The 21661-nt window shown below is 37.9% G+C and overlaps 4 protein-coding genes across 7 annotated transcripts in view; all 4 read right to left on the reverse strand.

The window, feature by feature from the left end:
• Window positions 1-6617, reverse strand: part of Calx (sodium/calcium exchanger 3) — a 99168-nt gene extending 92551 nt beyond the window's left edge. For 2 of the 4 annotated variants that reach the window (XR_003113552.1, XM_025302733.1), the window contains exon 1: window positions 4001-6617. Coding sequence is in view for 1 of the 4 variants with exons in the window: in XM_025302733.1 (XP_025158518.1) it covers window positions 4001-5352 (1352 nt within the window). In the remaining 3 variants the exon portion in view is untranslated. The remainder of the gene's footprint in view (window positions 1-4000) is intronic. The other 2 variants (XR_003113553.1, XR_003113551.1) reach the window with 1 other exon arrangement.
• A 3085-nt stretch (window positions 6618-9702) lies between these two features.
• On the reverse strand, window positions 9703-12710 carry LOC105185610 (leucine-rich repeats and immunoglobulin-like domains protein 2). The gene is made up of 3 exons (XM_019842551.2): window positions 12619-12710; window positions 10953-11692; window positions 9703-10622 (listed from the first exon to the last, which is right to left on the reverse strand). The coding sequence occupies exons 1-3, from the start codon at window positions 12619-12621 to the stop codon at window positions 9812-9814; spliced, it is 1554 nt and encodes a 517-aa protein (XP_019698110.2). The 5' UTR covers window positions 12622-12710; the 3' UTR covers window positions 9703-9811.
• Window positions 12711-14851: 2141 nt separating this feature from the next.
• LOC109504047 (leucine-rich repeat-containing protein 15-like) lies at window positions 14852-16989 on the reverse strand. Its single transcript, XM_025302744.1, has 2 exons — window positions 16759-16989; window positions 14852-16279 (listed from the first exon to the last, which is right to left on the reverse strand). Exons 1-2 carry the CDS (start codon window positions 16759-16761, stop codon window positions 14933-14935), a joined length of 1350 nt encoding a protein of 449 aa, XP_025158529.1. The 5' UTR covers window positions 16762-16989; the 3' UTR covers window positions 14852-14932.
• Window positions 16990-17322: 333 nt separating this feature from the next.
• On the reverse strand, window positions 17323-19534 carry LOC109504048 (leucine-rich repeats and immunoglobulin-like domains protein 3). Its single transcript, XM_019842552.1, has 2 exons — window positions 19479-19534; window positions 17323-19088 (listed from the first exon to the last, which is right to left on the reverse strand). The coding sequence occupies exon 2, from the start codon at window positions 19076-19078 to the stop codon at window positions 17735-17737; it is 1344 nt and encodes a 447-aa protein (XP_019698111.1). The 5' UTR covers window positions 19079-19088; window positions 19479-19534; the 3' UTR covers window positions 17323-17734.
• Window positions 19535-21661: the final 2127 nt, after the last annotated feature.

Raw genomic sequence — 21661 nt, forward strand, 5'->3', positions numbered from 1 at the left:
CCAACGGATTAAAACACTTCCGATTAAATCGGAAAGTAGCTTGCACCTCGACGAAATCATATTCCACGTGTGGAGCGCAATAGTGCAAACGAGCGAAGGCACCTTCGTCGTTGAAGAATCAAGTTTCATCAGAGAGGAGCCGCCGTCTATTTCTGTTTAAAAAAAGCCTACCTCCTTAGGGACAATACACGTTCCGTTCCATTTGCGTGCTGAATATTTCCTTTTTATATAATACATCTTTCGTTAACCGGCCTCTGTGTTATACCCCTGTCTACGATATGTTTTATGGTACGTTGAATTCCCTTCATTTCGCCGAGAGAAAGGACACGTCTGGAGGAAAAAGTGTCCCTTCGACGTTCCTAACGTCAATTTGCATTTCCATTCTCCAATTATTGCGAGAAGCCCTTTTGTGTGCCCGCGTGTGCGCGCTCGCTTGCGAACGCACGCGCAAAATGGCGATGAAAATGCTAAATTTTTCAATAACGCGCTTCGCACGTCGAATCACCTCGTATTTTACATTTACGCCGAGAAAATAAAAGCGAAGCGGGAAATTCGCCCGCTCTTGCCCCGAAGAAAGAAATTAATCGAAAGGCACGGTCGGAATGCAAGAAACGGTCAAGTGCACTGGAGAGCTTTTAGAAAGGGCGTGCCTGAGGCCTGCTTGAAAGCTTCCCATGAGCTTTCAGGAGCGATCTGTTCTAATCCCGCCGTACAAAGACGTCAATGAACACACGAATTACGTAAGTTGAATTACCCGCAGCGTATATCGCAATCTCGATTGCAAACCCGACAAATACAATATTCCCCTTGATGTGCGTACAAATATGGCGCGCGATGTATGATGATTTGCAGGGCCGACGACAGCCGGGTAGCGGCGCACCAATAAACACAAATTGTATCGGCATCAGAGGCGTATCAGTAAACATTGCTACGCTACTCCGCTCTGGATCCTTATCAACGGCGATAAAATTTACAATCGTCATGAACGCGAGCGAATGAGTCGCGCGCCGTCCTAATCAATCAGCGCGATATCGCTTTCAGCAAAATTGCAACGCACACAGGTGGATGATGCAAAAATAGACGCAAAAAAAAAAAAAGAAAAAGCTCCAAAAAAGAGGAGGAAAGGTTAAAAGGTCGAATTTTAATCAAGCCGAGTACTAACAGATGTCCCTCCTCTCTCGTTGACTCCGCTTTGAATGAGCGCTTATGCTCGCGCAATATTCTATAGTGCACGACGTTAATAAACATAGATCGATTAAAAATTACGACCTCTACTTGGGATAACGTCGGGACGTCGATACGGGAAGCTTCGGTGGGATAATTCCGGAAATGCCTCCAACTAAGAAACTAAGGCGCGTGAGATCTAAATTTACAGAGCGTTGCTCGTTGCTAACGTTTATTTTCCGCGCGATTTGAATACTCCCGCAGAACAAAGAGGCGCCATCGTGGCTGAGTATCGTTACGAGAGCGCGTCTTCGTGTTCGTGCGACTGTGCCCCACCTTGCTTGCGCTTGAAAGCCCTTTCCGAGGGCGAGCAATCGAGATTATACGGACTTTGGTGCAATTTTCAGCGGTGAGCGAATGGCACGCGCCTGCATACAGCAGTCATTCATTTTTTAATCTTTCTTCCGCTCCGCGGTGAAAGCTGCTTCCCCATCGACACCTTTTTCCAACTGCTCTTCGGCCATCCGTGTTGTGCTCTTCAGAGCGTAACTTGTTCTCGCGTCTCTACACCGCACGTGCTTCAGCGTCGCGCACTGCTCGACTTCAGCTATTCGATGCTTGCGAAATACCTGTCGACGATGTTACACTCGCGCCGGGTCGCGCTGAGTAGCTCGCACGCGAAGAAGCCACTGCCACGCAGATCGCGACTTGGCTCGCTTTGAATCGCCAGATTTTGGAGCTTCTTTTTCGTTTTTTGGCGCCCTTGTTAGCCGCGCGCGCGCGCGCGCTATCTCGCCAGCGCAATCTCATTACCGGCGACCTCGCAGCGATTGATTAGGATGACGCGAATGATCTTACTTCCTCGAGACGGCTCCATCCGCATTTAAACTCTCTCATTGGCTCTTCTAGGTACCTAGGAGCTGCGTACTTTGTATTTCGTAATATTCCAATGTTACTCTCAACTTTTCTCCCTTAACAGATATTTATCTCGAGTGTGATAGTTTAGTGAGAGACAAGTGTGCAATAGGAAGCGGATTCATATTTTATATCCCGATTATAATATTACTTCATTCAAGAACCATGTCAGTCGCTCTCTTCCAGAGCGTTCCGTTCAAAGTCCCTTAATTGTTTCCGACTTGACGACTCTTTTTTCCTCGTCTGAATTATCAAGTGGGTTATATCAGTGCGCATTTCACTTATACATTTAATTGCACATACACGTGCGGTTTCCGGGCTCACGATGCAATCTGACATGCGAGCTTACGTTGCAAGAAACGCGAAATATCGCCAGGGCATCTGACCAACACGAGCCCGCAATTTCCGATCATAGCGTGAAATAAAAAAGTCCGCTCGCTCTAACTCCGCTTTATTGGACTCGCTGCATTTAAAGTGTAATATATGCGCGTCGAAGTTCCCAAAGAAGAAACAATAAAGAGGTCGAAAGAGGCGAAGGGGCAAGGGGCAAAAAAAGAGAAGAAAGAAGAAGAATGTAAGCGTGTGTGTGTGTGTGTGTGTGTGAGGTATGACGAGACTAAAGCCGGCACGTGCGCTACCAATTTCACCGTCCTTCGTTGCAGAAGTGTGCCTTTATGGCGCAACTAGATCGCTCCGTCGCGATTTCTTCCCACATAAGGAGGTTGTGCCAATTATGACCGTTCTCTGAACATGACATCAGCGTTATTCATTTTCGAGGAACCAGTTTACCCGCAAGAGCAGAAGAACAAGCCGCGGATGAAAGGGGACAGAAGGGGGGGGGGGGCGCAAGCAGAAAAGACACAAATTTGTCAATGCGCGCGCGGAATTATACGACAGATCCCGTACAGCACACAAAGTTGAAAAAACGTCGCTGTAACGTTGGAACAATGTTGCGATGTTAGAGCAACGTTGCGGCAATATTGCTGCAACTTCTGCGCTGCGCTGGGATACATCGGGCGTGCTGCTCGCGAAGTAAAAAAGGCCACGCGCTAATCACTCCTAATGCCCATGATTAAATCGACCAGCGGCGGCTTATCCACTGATCAAATTGCGGATGCCACTCGTTCGAAATCAATTGGATGATTGCCTGCTCGCCGCTGATCAATGATCGGTAATCATAGCGCGCTGCGGCTCGTCGAATGCGCTCTTAGAACCACGCCTTTTTCAAGGAAGCCTCGAGGTGATCGCGCCTCTCACATTCGAGCAGCGAGCCGAGGTCTATTTCGCAGCATGACGCGATGGAAGAAATCAATTGTGCACGAATGCTGCGAGAGATCGCCCCGGCACTGTCAGTCACCGAATATATACCCGGCGCGATAATTATACGGAAGCAGATTCTCCCGGCAGCATTACATTTAACGTCAGAACTTCAACGTGTTCGATTACCCTCAGACCCCTCCTTTCTCACCCTCCCCCGCCTCGGTTGATTTCCACTGATACGCCCGATAGTTTAATCGAAGACCGTAATTGGAGTAACCAAAGATACCGCGTATACGTGAATGCAGTTTCGCATTTCTCAACAGGGAGTATTTTTATTCCATTTTCTTGCTTTTCTTCCAGCCGTCTCGTGTCTAGTTTGATGGACGGAATTGATCTCACGCGCGAAATTAATGGGAGTTACGCTAATAGCGTGGCGAGTAGCGCCGATCACCGGTGACTACCGCGGCGATACACTAAACGTGTTAAGAAAGGCAGAGGATACGAAACCGATAGGACTGTGTCGAAGGCAACATGGTTCCGCGATCTTCAAGCAGAAATACCATCTCGTTCACGAGCGGCAGTTATAATCGAATTATTCTTACTGCAACTTGCCATAACGGCGTCGATCATTTCCGAGGAAAATCAGCGATCGATCCATTACCTGACGTAAAAGTGCTCGTCCTCCTCGAACAATTCATCGTCGATAACCGAAAGCTTGATGGTCTTCTTAGTCTCGCCAGGCTCGAAGGTCAGGGTGCCCTTGGCACTCACGTAATCAGATCCCGCCTCGGCGGAACCGTCCTCCGTGCAATAATCCACACTGCAGGGTCTGCTGAGGTCACCGCCAGCCCTGGTGACTCCCACTTCGAAGGTCCCGACGTTCTCCATTACAGTGTAATGGCCAGGCTCAAAGAACACCCTCATGGCGTTGACATGGTCGATGTCGATGCTCTCGGCCTCTTGCTTCTGCAACTCGGCCTTGACCTCGCTGAGGTCGCTCTGCGCCCTTTCGCTGATCTTTCTACTGAGGTTACCCGCGCCTACCATCTTTCTCGTGGCCTGCACCCTGTAGAAAGCTCTGCTCTTGGGACCTTTGCCCAACACCTCCTCATGGGCCATGACCTCCAACTGCTCCAGGGGCAGAGTGGGATACTTTTTACGTAATTCCTTCAAGGTATTGATGTAATCCCTGCGGGTTTGCTCGAACTCCCTCGCCTCGGGAGAGTCACCCTCGCCCAGACGGTCCACCATGCTGTGGAGACCATCTTGCTGAGGCTTTATCTCCAACTCTACCCCCACCTCGGAGTCCCCGGACTCGGCCTGCACGATCACACCTCGTTTGTTCATCCGATAGCCCTTGTGCAGATACTTGTAGATCAGCAGTCTTCGATCGGCGATGTAAGCCGACAGGACCGTGGCTGGGAAGAAGGAGAAGGTTAGTATACCCTCCCAGACCTCCAGCACACCCGGACTGGAGACCGCCAGGATAACATAGAGCCACACGTAAGCGAAGATGCTCCAGGTCGCGGTAACGAAGAAGACGCGCAGGTGCTTTATCTTCCGGGTTTCGCCATTAGGGATCACGAAGACGCACAAAGAGATGATGACGAAAAGATTGTAAGCGGCCGAGCCGACGATCGTGCCCGGGCCGAGTTCACCGGCCTGAAAGTTCTTCGCCCAGATCTCGATGATAGATAGCAAGATCTCGGGCGCGCTGCTGCCGAGCGCCATCAGGGTCAGGTTGGCCACCGTCTCGTTCCACACCCGCACCACGACGATCTGCGGCTCCCTGCCTTGACGACGCACCACCAGCTCCTTCTCCTTGGACGTAATCACCTCAATGGCTGCCATGAAGCGATCGCTGATGATCGACACGCCGATGAATAGATACAGCAACAGGAAGAAATACACCACACCTCGGAAGACAATGTCGATCAGGTGCAGATTGTCCTCCGGATGCCACATCGGCACCACCAGGCCTGGCTCGCAGCGTGCCGAATAGTTGCCAGACATTTTAGTCCAGACGTGTCCAGAAAATGACGACTGGAACTCTGCGCTCTTGCGTCTCCTAGCAATCTGGCCGTCGTCTCTTCGAAAATGAAGCACTTCTGTCAGGGGTCCAGTTCTTCATTCAGGGCGGTGAGCAATATGATCTTGTGTGGTGTTGTTTGGAATCACGACTCCCACCCGACCTCGACAAACACGAATTCTAAGAGAGCCTTGCTTCTTCTTTCACGAGGAAAGAGATGCAAAAGGACAAAGCAAATCTCTGCCTTCGAGCGAGCCTTGAGTGAACAAACAAGTAGATTTCAATATCCACTATTTATCCTTCTCTGGCGCTATCCCTTTGCTCGACTTGTTTCCCTCGTCGCGTTAACACGATGCAACGATCTTAGATTTAACCACGTACACGAAAACGCTGGCGAATTGGATCTCTCGAGCGCGTAACATAAACATGCCCGTCTTTGCTGAAGAAAAAGCTTACGATGTTTCGGAGTTTGGCCGCAAATAACAACGTACACACCGGTCTCCTAGGCTTCGAGCAACTCGAAGAAACTGGCACTCTCAGTCTCTATTTACTGATTCCCGTCTTCCATTCAAGATCTTCTGTATCGTCTGCTCATCATCAGACGATTCTAGAGAGTCTTCTGTCTACCTTATCACCGTCCCGTCTTCCCTCACTCCACACGCACACCCACCCCAATAATCCTCGTCGCGCACACCCCTTTTACCGGGAGACTAGCAAAAACCGCGCGGGTCCCCCTGAAGAAGCTACATCGGCGTTGGGAACCGGCTACCGAGGTGACCTGCCGACACCACCGTGGCAGTGAGCTCCCATGATGAAGCGGACCCTTCGACACCACGGGACGACAGAACCATACCGGGCCGCGTTCGAACGAACACTGAAAGAGGAGAGAGAGAGAAAGAGAGGAAGCTAGAGGAGAGAACGACCAGACCGAGTGGGGAGTGGTGTCTCGCGAGCTAGCCAGACGCGAGCACCTCGTCCCCTAACCTCCCTCCACCCAGCCACCTAGCTTCCTCCCGTCCCGCTTTAGCCTCGTCCTCGTCGGTTGCACAGTGCTCGTCGGTAGCTGCGTCTCCGTCTTCATCATCGTGTACGTCGACGCGGTATCGCCGAACCTCGTCTCGCCGGTACCTTCGTCCTTGTTCTCTTCACAGCATTGGCCGTACCTCCGTTCTTGTCGATTTTACAGTGTCCACGGTACTCGTCGTCTCTGTCAGTTTCATTGCGCACGACGCTGCTTCTATCCTTGTTTATTTTACCGTACTGGCGGGGTACCACCACTACCACCACCACTGCCGCCACCACCACCACCACCACCACCACCATCACCACCACCACTACCACCATCACCATCACCACCACCACCCTCGCCGAAGTATCTCCCCTCTTCGTCTATTCCACCATGCCGGCCGATATCCACTTCCTTGTCGACTTTATTGCATCGACGGTCGAGGTACCGCCAAGCTCGTCGTGTCGCGAAGAAACGCCGCCGCCGCCTTCCGCGTGTCTGCCTGCGCGCGTCCGCCTGTAGTTTCGTTCCTCGTCACGCTCTACGGCGCGACGCTACCTTGTACTCGCTTGTGCGCGCGGTGTGTTCTCTCTCTCTGTGGCCACCCCCATCTCCGCCGCGCTGCGTTTTCTCTTACTATCTATCGCTTCTTCTACACCCTGTATTTATACTTTCGTCCTTGTCGAGCCCTCCCACGATACCATGGCCTTCGTCTCTCTCTCTCTCTCTCTTTCTCTCTCTCTCTCTCTCTCTTTCTCTCCCCCAGTGGATCCCCCAGTGCTACCCCCTTCTCTTATTTTACATTAGGGATGACTGTAACATGATTCACGCAAATCTTCATTATGTTTTCCGTGACATGGTGAAATAATTTAATCGGATTGTTTTTTGTCACACAGGTTACGTCAGGAAATGATTTCGCCTGTGCGAAAAGTTGCGGATTCTGTGAACCTTCCTGAAGCAAATGATTCTTTCAACCTTACCCTTCTGCTTCGCAATTTTGCTTTTGATCGCAATCGCTTTCTTAAGATCTGGAAGTAATATTCTTATCTTGCAGATAATCTTATTGATTATCACTGTTTTGCATGCATCTATTCGTACTATTTGCCCAGTTACTATCTTCGTCTACTCTTGGATCCTTTCATCCCTCTGCAGAACTATCCACGCCTTCCCCCATTCTCCTCATGTTCTCCATCCTCGTTACAACTTGCACCACTCACCACTCATCCCCCGCTCATCCCCCCCCTCTCTCTCTCTCTCTCTCTCTCACTCTCTTTCTCTCTCGCTCTCTCTCCTCTCTCTCCTCCGCTCCTCCTCCCTTCTCTTATCCCCATCTACAACTCTGGACCAGGGTCGCATACATAGGGACGGCTCACATATCCAGAATCCCCAACCTTCAATACAACCTCTATTTCTAAAATAAGTTTATTTTTGTTTAAATATCTTAAACATTTTTCAATACGTAAAATATGATACTATTTAAATTGTGCGTATATGTGTGCGCGCGTGCACACACGCACTGTTACACACACAACTACATGTGTTCCAATTAAAACATTAAAACTATATAAAATTAAATTAACAGAGAACAAGGACTGGTTGTCGAACATTAAAATTCAAACGCTACAATACTTTCTTTAAACTGTTCATATCTGATGCGTTTCATTTAATGTAAGAAGAACGTTTCTCTCACAAAGTTTCTATTTGCGCCGCTGATCCAAACTCGCCACTCGTGCTTGAGCTCCCACCCTCTCTCTATCCTTGTCCTAACGTTCATCGTGCTCCCTTCTACGCTACTGACTCACGCATAGAACGCGCGCGTCCCTTCTTATACGCTATCTTCGTCTACGCGGTTGTTATCTCACTCCCGTAGCGCAAAACGTGCGCATGCGCATGCACTCTACCTTTTGCGTAACCGACACCCTGGGGTGAGGCTCGACCACCTTGATATCTCAAGTCCACTGATCTAATCCGATCAGTCTTGGTAAGGATGGGCTGCGTCGAAAAACTAGTCGACGTCCAAACAAACGGTTATAACCTTAAAACATTGAAAATCATCGATTGCTTTTTTTTATTTTTTCACAACTTATGTATTGAATTATGTATTGAATTCCTTATGTATTGAATTATTGATAATATATTTGGTAATTTTTGGTATTTGACTGGTAATTAAATTTAGTAATTATTCGTAACTAATGGTACATATTGTGCACTAAGATTTCCATTCTTCAACGGTATATTTCAATGTCGGATGGATTTCTTATTATATTTTTCGATAACATACAAAAATAAATGTGGATTCTCTATATTCGATGTTTGATTGTATTACAAAAAATAAAAATTACCTTTATTTTGTCATTAAATCGCGCACTATCTGAAGATAAAAAGATTATCTGAGTATTCATTTGAATAATACTTGAATAATATTACTTAAAAACAAAAGATTCGACTGACTTACTGTCGAGTCATGTCACTATGACCTCGATTTTTCAGCGAAGACAGTGGCGGCTCTTAACAGAGACTTTCAAAGTAACAAAACGGTCGCATTATTATTTAGTCGAGTTTCAAACCCATCATTCGTAACAATCTTTTCAGTGACGCCATTAGATGGCGCCAAGCAATGGCGGTTGAGTGATTTATATTTTCAGGTATTTTATATACAAAGTCTCATACAAGAATAAAATAACTTTATGATATTAATTTTTTACATACATTTATTTTAAAACATAGAAAACATTTTATGAAAAGTAATTCGCAGTTATTAAGTTGAATAAAAGAAAATAGTAAAAGAATGAAAAAATGATGGAATTATAACACAATATAGGATAGACTAAAATGGTATGTAAATCTCTTTCAACACGACATTATATGTTAATCTAAATATATTTATTAAAATGCATTTATCTAAAAATATAAAAATGATAGATGATTACGTTGCACATTGCATGAATATTTTTATTAAGTATATCTTCATTTATAAGTACGCACATATTATATAATTATAATAAAACGTCAGCTTAAACAAAAATACTTGTCACAAAATATATATCTTAAAAACAAATTTGAATGATAAAGTATGCTATTTAAGCAACGTGAAGCGGAAATAATACTTGCACCAACATTTATTTAAAAATAAACATTTACAATACTATTATTGCATTAAACTGATTATCATTTTATTATAATACTGACTGAGATACGAAACAAAAACTAACGCGAACAAAAAGCGATTTTAAGAACGGAATTTAAAAGATTAAAGTTAACATAGCTGTTTTATATTATATTTAATATATTTTTGTATGAAATTCATATAGGAATAATAAGTTGAACGAAACACAAATTCAAAAATAGCTGCTACGGAAAACAATTATGCTTTAAGCCATTAAAAGGAAAAGATATTAAAAGTTAAAATATATGTAACAAGTTAAATCACTCTTACTTTATCCATTCCAGTAATAGTTTCCATTACCATAATTATCATCATCATCATCATCATCATCATCATCATCATCATCATCATCATCATCATCATCTTTTTTATACCAGTTCTTGATTCCCATATGTTTTACATGTACTGTTAAGCCTGTTGGTAGCGATTGGAAAGACTTCGTTTTCAAGCTTAGCATCGGATTCCCATCAAGGTAAACATTTTTTAAGTTTTTCATATTATCCAATGTTACGTCGTCGAATATTTTGAAATTATTTTTTTCGAGATGCAATTCCTCAAGACGCCAGATATTCGCCCATTCTGTTGGAAGCTGTTTGATTTGATTTCCGGAAAGGTCCAAATATTTCAGTGTCTGGAGATTTATAAATGCTCGACTGCCGATAGTGTCTATGTCGTTATTTGCCAAGTATAATTTCTCCAAATGTGCCAAACGACAGAAACTGTCTGAATTAATTGCATTGATATGGTTCCCAGTCAGATTCAAACTCTTTAAATATATCAGCGAACAGGTATCTGGTACGGTGGTGAATTTGTTACCAGCTAGAGAGAGATGCTGTATCGCAACTGTGTTTTTGTTAAAGGTACCCTTGATCACTTCAGTGATCTTGTTTTCCGATAGGTCTAGGTACGACAATACTTTGGTATCTCTGAAAGCATCAGCCGACACCTTTGAAATCCGATTTTTGGATAAAGACAGCGTGTTCATACGAATGGCGCCTTTCAAAGATATGGATTGCTTTTCACATTGTTCGAAGCATACCTCGGTGATGAAGTTGTTGTCCATAACAAGCTTCTCTATGTTTCTGAAATCAGTTGTTGCATTTATAAAATAACGATTTCACATAAACGGAAAAAAGAAAAAATAACAGCAATGATGATGACAATAACACTAATATATCAATAAGAATATCAACAGAGATGAGAATTACAGCATCAATAGCAAAATGAAAAACATAGCAACGCTATTAATAAATGCCTATGCAGAATTTAATTCTTACATATCATCAAAATTTCTTTTTCATCTTACTTTATTTTGGTGTCATTTATCCGTGAAGAAGAAAAAGAATCGAATGTATCGAATGTATCGAATGAATCGAAAGTAATGATAAAAGTAATTTAATTAACATCAGTACCTAAGTTTATATTGTTCAACTCGATCGATCAAATTCTTGTCCAAATAAAGATGTGTTAACGTATTCAGGAGATTGCTGGAAATAATATCACTCGAGTTAATGCTGTTGTTGCTTAGGTGCAAATGAGTCAAGCGAGGAAGCGTCAGATGATCCATTTGGAAATTTTTTAGTTGACTATTACGTAGTTTCAGGTGCTCCAATCTCTCAAAGACCCCATAAGCAACGGCGGGGTCGAGGGAATTGTTGATAAGTGCACTCGGTAAATTTGTAGGTTTATTGTTGTCGATGATCAAAGTTTGTAGCGCAGGGACTCCGATGAACGATAACAATATTTCTGTCGGAATTTTATTTCCAGAAAGATCCAGATATTTCAGTTTCCGCATGCTGCGGAAGGCAAAAGGCGATATATTATTTATTTCATTGTCATTTAGACTAAGACTTATAATCATATCGCTGCAGTTAATAAAGTCCTGGCCGATGTTTCGCAAACCAGTGTTAGAGAATTTAAACGCAATGTCATAAGACGGTGGACGAGCTGTTGTACTGCTAGGCGGACGCATAGTAGTATTCCAATAGTAGTTTGACAGCTTAGAGACAGTTAGTTCTACATTTGGGGTAGGGTTTGATTTAGAGCGGTGGGTAGAATCAAAGACAGGTATTATACTGCCTCTATCTTCATTTTTCACGACACACACGATGGTAAGGACGATAAAAATGGTAAATGTGCAGCCAATCGCCATCTAATAAAAATAGAAAATAAATATTTTAAATAAAAAATATACATACACATATATCATATATGTATAATAGTATTAAATAGTATTAAATAGTATTAAATAGTATTAAAGTCACATAAACATTAATATATTCAATTAAACATTAATATATTCAAATTTTATAGAATAACAATAAGATAATCAAACAATCAGTTAATTAAACTAATTAGAAATAACAATGAAAACCGATAAATACAGCAATGTCAAACGTAAAAACAAGCAAGCAGTTATTAAAAATTGTATATAAAATTAAATTAAATTAAATATCTTAGAATAACACACACAAAAGTTAAAAGATTGTTAAACGATAATAAAATAAAGTAACACTAAAACTGTGTATAAATAATATTGAAAGGAATAATATGATGCTAAAATTAATGTAAAATATCTTAGTAAAATAAATAAGATAAGGAATATGGTAAATAATATTTTAAGATAATCGCAATAATCCTAGTATTTTAATGATGTTTGGTTCTTAAATATTATAAATTTTTTTTATCGAATATTATTTCAATGAAAGAAAGAGGAAGAAAGAGAAAGAATAAAAATGAGAATGATATTCTTGTATAGTTCTTCTAAGTTTGAAAATTATCTAAATATTTTTATACAATCAAAGAGGTAAGAATGTGCAACATGAACATGAATATATATATAAACATGAATATATATAAATTTTATATACTTTATATAATAATTTATATATTACATTATACAGTAATGAACATATACTTATGTTTATATATATGTTATATTCTTACGTTTTTAAATATATATGTGTATATATACATACACATATATACATATAAAGAAATATATATAAAAGTAATAAAATATAGTAATATAATATTTTCAAAAGTAACGATAAATCAAGTATAATAAATAGCACTCACCATGTATAATTTTTTTCTTGATAAAGTTATTAAACGCTTTTTTACAAACACTTTTCACGATGAACTCGCACAAGTAGGCCGACACCTTATGTCGCGAGTGGGTGAGTTCGTCTTCTTATATACTATCAGCGATCTGCATACATCTCACCACACAAATTGCAGTGCCATCTCTATACTACCGGCGCACCGATCAAAGTGATGTGTATTTATATTTGCGCTCATTAAATATAGCTAATTAAATTCACGTAATGCGATTAAACATACTTCGTTTATTGCATTTTATTATACTTAAACATACAATACAAGATCTACCGTACAGAGTAAACTATGCCTTGCAATTTAATTTAGCAAATTAAATATTCTCCTAAAGCTAAAGTATTATTTCATTCTAGCGCTGATATCTTGTTTACATTTTATAAGGAAATAGAAAAAAAGTCATTTCCTAATATTTCCATAATTTCTAATATTTTGGTATTGAAATAAGTTAATGCTTTAAATAACTCCTCAATCATTTATATATGTAATAAATTCCTCGATTTCAGAAACTGGCTTTTAACATATTTTTAACTTTATTCTTATTTTTATATAACCAGGTTCAAAGTTATTTGCTTACGCATCAACAGTTAGGGCGCATCTTATAACATGGGAACGACTTCTGATAAGTCTCGCACATTCTTATGGCTAGTATTACACTTATCAACGTAACACATCGCCAGAGCCTAATGATGTAAATAATCCGAATCGTCTGTCATAGTGAGAAGCATTCTTAGAAGTGCAAAAATTTGATATGAATCTTTTTACATTGCAAGTCTAATGCAACGCAATGCGATACAATAGAATTAAAATATTGAATAAATTACATTATATGTCCGACACATACATTATGTAGAAATTGCAACAATAACTATTTCATATTGCTTTTTTTAACGCGAGTTTGTAAATGATTTCGATACATTACCGTGTCTGAAATTAAATTTCTTTTTCCTGTAACAGAGTCAGCCAAAAGAAATTTATTTATTATCTGTGTCAACTCTTTACTGTCTAATAATTAATTTGGCTTATGCCAAATTACTCGTTTCATATATTATTATACATATATTTAGTATTATATAGTTACTTGATATACTATATTCATTTATTTTTTTTTGTAAAAATATAATAAAAATGAATAATTCTAAATTTTTACAGGATTTTTTGTTCTAACATAATGAAAGAGAAATGCTAATCTGTTTAGATTCTTAGTCTCGAGTTATTTTTTAAATCATATCAATATGATGATAATATTAATCACCTTTTGAATAGGCCTCGTAAAATAAACCAATTCTAATTTTTAACTGCTCCAGTTTCCGCAGAATAACAATCTTGTTAAAAAACGATGTTTATTTATAATAAATAAAGATATAAATACGCATATCGTAATATAATCTATATCGATATTATAACGTTATCATGAGTGCAATAGTGAAGTACATGTACCCAATACTCGTGATTATAGAGATTTATAGTGATTATAGAGATTTGTTACAAAGTCACGAAAAACGTTACAAAGTTACAAAATTAAGAAATTACAACGTTATATACTTCTTTTTAACTTATCAGTCCACAAGCATGAAAAAAGTAACGTAAATCCACTTATACGGAGCATGGAAAACTAGAAGTCGGCTTACTTGTAACTCAGCAAATAAAACTTTAATATTTCGTGAACTTTATCCTGTTAGCGGCAAATTCAGCAACATAATCAACAGTCAGCAAAGTTATAGCAGTATCAAATGACCTAATGCAGACTCGCGCGAACATACATACACTCGACATACATTTTCGAATATTTTCATATTATATATACATCGCCAGCATAAATTATTGTATCAAATAAAACATCTGTTCCAAGTACAAAATGGGATTTTTATTTCTAATTACATGAGCAGCGTATTACATTATTGAAGTAACTAAGGTTTAGACATATTTGTGATTAAAAATTACGGCTACCTAGAATATACGAGTATTTTACACAATGAAAATATAACAATGAGAAAAATGTTTACATTAAGTTCTAAGGCCAAAAACATGAAATATTATAAAACTTAAAACTTCTAATGTCTAAGAAATGTCTAACGAAGCAACAATATATAGTTACATGAGATAATTTGTAAATAGTAATACAGCTAAGGAAAATACTAATTCTGTTTAAAAAAGTAAAGTATTAAATATTATTAAAGAGTATGTTGTTTTTACATAAAACTTGTATATCATTAAAAACGAACTATATGGCCATTAATTTTGAAATTTAATCAATTTCTCTTTTTCCCTCTTTCTCTTAATTTAAATATACAGTAATTGAAGTGGGCAGAGTGTTTAATTCTCTTACTGTAATTTCCGTAAACTTATTATTTTTTACAAACACATGCGATATTGAACTAAATGAACTAATGGATAAGTCTGAAATTTTTTCAAAGTGATTAAAACTAACATTCAGAAATCGTAGATTTGTTAATTTCGATGTCCAATCATAAGGCAATTGTTTTATTTGATTCTCTGATAAATCTAAATATTCTAAACGATTCAAACCCATAAAGGAATCTGTTTCTACATGTTTTATATAATTTCCTTTTAATGATAATTTTTCCAAAAATGTCAAATGTTCGAAATATTTTGGAATAATGTATGTTATCATATTATAACTTAATGATAATTTAATAAGCGATGTATATGCAAATGGTGGAAAACGTGAAAATTTATTATAATCGAGTAAAAGCGTTTTCAAAAACTTAAGATTATCATATCGCATATTATAGTCAACATAAAAGTCATTATTAGATAAGTCTAAATATTCTAAATTAGGTGTACGTAAATTAATATTTCCTTTTGCCGCCCCATCGGATAATAATAAAATTTGCAAATAGTTCGAAATGATTTCGATATTCTTTAAAGGGTTTCCATTAAGATGTAATTCCTTAATTTCTGCCATATTTTGTAACGAAAAATTAGATAAATAATTATTTTCTAAATAAAGGACCCGTAAAGTTTTGGGAATTATATTAAAAAGTTCTAAATTTATTTCCTTAGCGTTAATATTGTTTAAATATAAATGCGATAATTTCGGAAATGATGCATTAAACGTATCGGAAAGCGCCCATATATAATTACCATTTAAAAGAAGATGTTCTAAATTTGGTAAATATATATTAGTTGTAATAAAGTTCACTAATCCCGTAGGTTTTTTGTTTTGCTTCAAATCTTCGACCTCCGATTTCGACCAGTCCGTGAACTCCGGCTTTTGATAACTTAAGTCGAGTACTCGAAGAGTATGATGTTGGATAAAGTTGTTATTGTGAAGATTAATATTATTTATGGACAAATCCAAGCAGGTTAAATGTTGTACGCGATTTAAAACTTTCATCGGAATATTTCTTAAAGAATTGTTTCTGAAGGAGATGTGACGAATAGTATCACTTTGTATCAAATCATCAGTAATACTTCTGATAACCATTCCTTCTAATCTTAAAGTATCCGTAGTTTCACACGGAATTTGTTCGTAAAACGGTATTTTCATATCATATTTTTCCTTATATTGGTTAGATACCGATATAGTTTGTATTAATTCGTCCTTTGATGCGTTAGCCAAACAGTGGCCAAGAAGTAATAATAAAACAAATTTTATCATCTGGAAGAATATTAATAAGAAGTAAAATATATATTACGAGAAAATAAAATTTAACTTTAGGATTGAAACCAATATGAAAGTCGTCGAGTTCATATCTCGATGGTAACAAGCACAAAAATAATCTATATGTTTATTTAAATTAATCGAAAGTATGGCATAAGAATTTTAACGCTTTTGGAATTGAAAGTTCAACAAAATTACATTCAATTGTTAGAGCTTGAATGATTAAAATATGATACGTGTATTGCCATTGTAAATTTCCAACATTATACGTTATACATATATTCTTTACAGACAATTCTTCTATTCAGACAATTCTTTTCAATATTATAATTACTATTATATAGTTCCTCTCCAACAATATAGAATTTATTTGTTATAATTCAACCGTTATAATTTAGAATGCGCTTGTATGTATAAATAATTGAAAAGCGATTTTAAAAATAATAATGATAAAATATAATAAATAGATAATATACCATTTTGATTTTTTCTGAATACTTTGATCTGACTTGTCTGATACTCGAATACAACTCGCTTGCAACTAGCTCACTAGACTTCCCTTGACTGTGGTTGCAGCAGAAACTCGCAATATTTTATAGGTATGACGTAGTTATGAAAAATCAACATTATCTATCACCGGATGTTTTTATCTTCCGTTCCGGTTGGTAGACGGCAAGAAAATTATCAAACGATATATATTTATAATAGCATAAACACTATCTTTTATGAAACATTTATATAAATAAAATATGTAAACAGAATTATGCTGGAAAATTTTCGATTGATGTTAATATATAAATCTGCAAAAAAGGGCTTTCGAGTGCAATAATGTAATAATAACAATAATATATATATATATATATATATATATATATATATATATATATATATAGTAAAATAAAATATTTATAGAGTAAACAAACGTGCAAGAAAGCGCACACACATACATAAAATAATTTCCAAAATATGATACCAAGATTGGTACCATAATTGCTAAATTTTTAACAGATATTCTTAACTTTAATAAATACATCGCTGCATTTTGCTCGTAGTATTTTTATTCAGTTTTACACAATATTACTCTTCTTTACGGTCTCTGTCACGTTATCTTGTAACATATATTACTCCAATTTCGCAATTTATACAAACGAGTAATTATCGTGACTAACGCAATCGGTAGGTATTATTCTGCATAAATAACTGTTAATGGGCGACAGTTGTCGATGTATTTATTCTCACGTATTATTTGAAACCACGGGTTAACGGTTGGTACATGTACGCGCGAATTCAATTTTCGATGTTGCGAACAATAGGAGACAATACGACTTACGTTATTTCGGCCGTCGCTTTTCTATGTTCGCTATCGGAGAGATCAGTTTTTGCGCATGACATCGAAATCTCAATTCGATGAAACGGCCTGCGCAGCCAGTTCGGATTAATTTTCCGCTTATGTTAACATCTCATCGCACTTTCGTGCGACTCGTGCACCAAGTTCACGGTGGCGTTTTGCGGCAAATGGCTGAAAGAGCCAGCGTCCAAGTACTTGAGCGGGTTCATCACCAGATATACCTCCACCAACGGCAGGGTATTTGACAAAGACAGGGACTCCAGCGACGTGAATTGATTCTCGCTCAGGTCCAACAGTTGCAAAGAGTTGAAGGCGTTGGTCCAACCTTCCGGCAAGGAACTCAGTTTATTCTTGGACAGATCCAGCTTCACTAGATGCTGAAGATATGCGAATCCGTTGACGTGGACATCCTCGATTTGGTTCCCGTGCAGCGACAACTCCCGCAACTTCGACATGTGCTTGAAGGCGTCTTGAGGTACTTCTTGTATCTTGTTGCAGCTCAACGATAAAACGGTGATGTTCATTTCAGACGAGATATCGATAATCTTCTGGAACTGGTTGCTGCTCAAATCCAACGTTTCTAAGGACTGAAGTTTCGCGAAAGTCTCCGGATACAGGAAATTAATGTTATTTTTGGATAGGTTCAGGTAGGTCAAATTAATGGGGCTTGAGAAGGCGACCGACTCGACAGTGTTAATGCGGTTCTTGGCGAGGGAAAGATGACGCAAATGGCTCATGGCGTATAGCCACAGACCCGTGCTAGTCGGATTATTCGAATGGTGTCTCAGATATGAAAATTCGTTGTTGTCTAATGTCAGCGTGGTCACCTTATATGCTTTTTCTAAAGAACGCAGGAAATTCAACGAGTTGCCTTGCAAATAAATGTGTTCCAAAGTCGCCGGCAGTAGTTTCAAAAAATTGCTTTCCCTCATACCGTTGTTAGAGAGGTCTAGAATTTTCAGACTAGGGAACGGCATATCCGGTGCTGCGATCATGTCCTTGAAGCCATTATTGCTGACAGACAAGATCTCCAAGTTGGGAAACCTTCCGGGAACCGGAATGACATAGTTACTGCTAATCTTAACTGCACTGTTTAGCACGAGAACCTCTAATGACTCATGGCCTCCTAAGGAGAAGAGATTTTGAGCACTGAGGAATTTATTTTTAGAGAGGTAGAGTTGGGTCAGCCTAGGGAGCTTCCTGAAGGCACCATCTTCGATAGTTTCGACTTGATTGTTACTAAGATCCAGGCAGGTGACTAAATGACTGCCGATGAAGTCCTTGCCGATCTTAATGATCGCTGCGTTACTGAAGTTCAAGGAGAGAAGACTGCCGCTACAATGGAATTTGGTCTCATCCACGTGATCTACGTAGTCACCGTTAACTGTTGACAATTTAGACCAACAGGCTAAAATGACGATAGAGAAAGCAAGCGGAAGCAGCTTCATAGTGGGAGATCTATGAAAAGTGAAAAAAAAACAATTTTTTCAAAATATAGAATAAAATGTTTATACTTGATGTAACAGAAAAAATTCTGTGATTTTAGCCATTAAACTTTGTGTTAGCCTTCGATTTTTAAAAGAAAATTCTCGTTTAGAAATTATAAATACATATATAATATCATACATAATAAATGAGAACGTGGAACTTTAATTCTGATTCTAAATTCTTTACATTTGTGAATTTAATTTAAACAATATAAGTGCAAATTTCTGTTTATGATTGATTAATTCCTATTTAAACGAAAATTTACACTCCAAACGCACGAAAACGACACGAAAGGAACACTACTTTGGAAGATCTATATTGAGAAAGTCAGTCGGAAAAATTACATATCACGGTACTCACATGGATGTTGCAGGTGCAGAGAATCGCGAAGTAATGCACACCGTTAGCTCGGTACATATAGTTTAAGTCGACAAGATCGATAAGACATTTAATAGAATGATAACAAGAAACAAATACTTGTAATCGATAAGATAGTAACTTTGCGCGATTTTCACAGATAAACAGATTGATAATTGCGTCACATAACATAATGTAATTAATATTACTATCTCCACCATACATTGCATGATAAGCATGTTTAATGTACTTCTTCGCTATCAGTGGGAGGTTTTGATTGATCGTTCTGCATATGCTGAGTTTCAACAGTTGAATTTTCATACCGGTGTTTTATATGTTTCCACAGTCTCTGTAATAAGTATTATTTGATTGATCATTCTTGAAGAGGTATCTCATTTCTAGAAATATACATTTGTAGTTACAAAGTGTCAAGACTGTGCTAAAATGTCACGTATAAATGATCTCTCATCGGCGTTAATCGATTTCAAAGCATTACCAACAAAGATGGCACACATAAAAATTAACAGTCACATAAGCTTTTCACGCACAATTTTACTTTTCGTATGATCTTATATCTCTTTTTGTAACGACAAAACGTGTTCCTCCTCGAAATGTCTTCTGTCAATCCTTCAACATTTACCATATCATTTTGAATATGTATCTTTTGGGCTATCCCAATAATTTGAGCAATTAACATTACAAGCAAAATTTCTTCAATTTTTAACTGGCAGGACATTGCAACAGAAAATATTCTCGAGTAATTGTTTCTCGTGATATAAAAGCAAAAATATCGTGATATTTTTATATATAATTTGATATTATTTTATTCATATTTTTATGACCGCTTTTGGAAATGGTACTTATCGATCAACATGATAAAATATCGTCATGATAAAATGATTTTATTTTAAAGTATAGAGATGATAATCGTCATCAACTTTATGTTATACACGGTAGGGAGTGTCCGTGATAGATCACGGACATTCACTGGTTATCAAGAGGCTATTAAAATTTAAACAGAAATTCAATGAGTTATTGAAAAGACACGCTCAAATTCAATTATATGTATTGCTTAGCAGTTGCTTAGCAATTTTATCAAAGAAAACAAAACTTTATCATTACAACTCTCTCCAGTCCACTTAGAAGAAACGTACTTGATATCTTTGATATTTAAAAGCAACTTTTATCAGATTCAAGTCAATAAAAAAGATTATCTGCGATATGTCAAGATCATGCTTCTATTTTTCATATTTTGATAGCAGCCCGTTGAAAAAAATTAACATGAAATTATGAGTATAGTGAAGATTTCAAGTAGTACAATTTTTTGCAATTTTAATCATCGTATCTTACTAGCAATTAAAAACTGAGGAGTTCTTTATAATTATTTGTAGCAAATTTTCAAAAGACTAAAAAATCGTTTATCGTAATATTATATAATTGTAATAAATATATAATCATGTACATAAAATAAACATGATAATGTATATATTTATGGCTTTAATATTTGGCAAATATTTACATTTTTCAATATATAACAGGATAAATCAATACATCACCCAGAATATTCGAGGATTGATAGAAGAAATTTGCTAGAGACACGTTTATTGTTACAAAAAGAAATATAAAATTATACAAAAAGAATAATTGTATGTGAGAAGCTTATATGACTGTTAATTTTTATGCGTATCATCTTAGTTATGCTTTAAAATCGATTGGCACTGGTACACTTAGAAATATCGTTTACACGTAATATTTTTATATAATCTTGACATTTTGCAACGACAAATATGATATTTCTGGAAATAAATTATCTCTTCAGGAATGCTTAATTTATCACGATCTATCAATCTTCAAATATTGTCAATGTTGCCTTCGGTCGCCCAATATGTGTGTACACGAAACATACCCCATCATTTACAGTTTCGAAAATATATTCACAAGTGCGGTCGTAAGCTCTCTCGAAGAACATCGTGGTGACCACAATAGCAAGTGTAAACGTAGAGCTTCGTTTACACACGTAACGATAAAATAAATGTGCCGCCATATGGAGTTGTCATCACATGTGTAAAGTGAAGTTCAGTCGAAATGAATTAAATCGTCACTCATTTATTGTTTTTAATAACGATATTTGTGTTGATTGCTTATTTTCATAGTAACCTTTAAAATAATATCTCTAAAATAACAAA

The sequence above is a fragment of the Harpegnathos saltator genome, unplaced genomic scaffold (genome assembly GCF_003227715.2).
Source record: "Harpegnathos saltator strain DR-91 unplaced genomic scaffold, Hsal_v8.6 scaffold51, whole genome shotgun sequence".
In the NCBI taxonomy this organism is placed as follows: Eukaryota; Metazoa; Arthropoda; class Insecta; order Hymenoptera; family Formicidae; genus Harpegnathos; species Harpegnathos saltator.

What these genes read in the sequence shown, in the direction of transcription:
- LOC109504048 (XM_019842552.1), bottom strand. Translation starts at nt 19,078, where the DNA reads ATGAAGCTGCTTCCGCTTGCTTTCTCTATCGTCATTTTAGCCTGTTGG.
- LOC105185610 (XM_019842551.2), bottom strand. An exon ending in GTTGAACAATATAAACTTAG is followed by an intron (nt 10,623 to 10,952) that starts GTACTGATGTTA and finishes AACTGATTTCAG; the next exon opens with AAACATAGAGAAGCTTGTTA.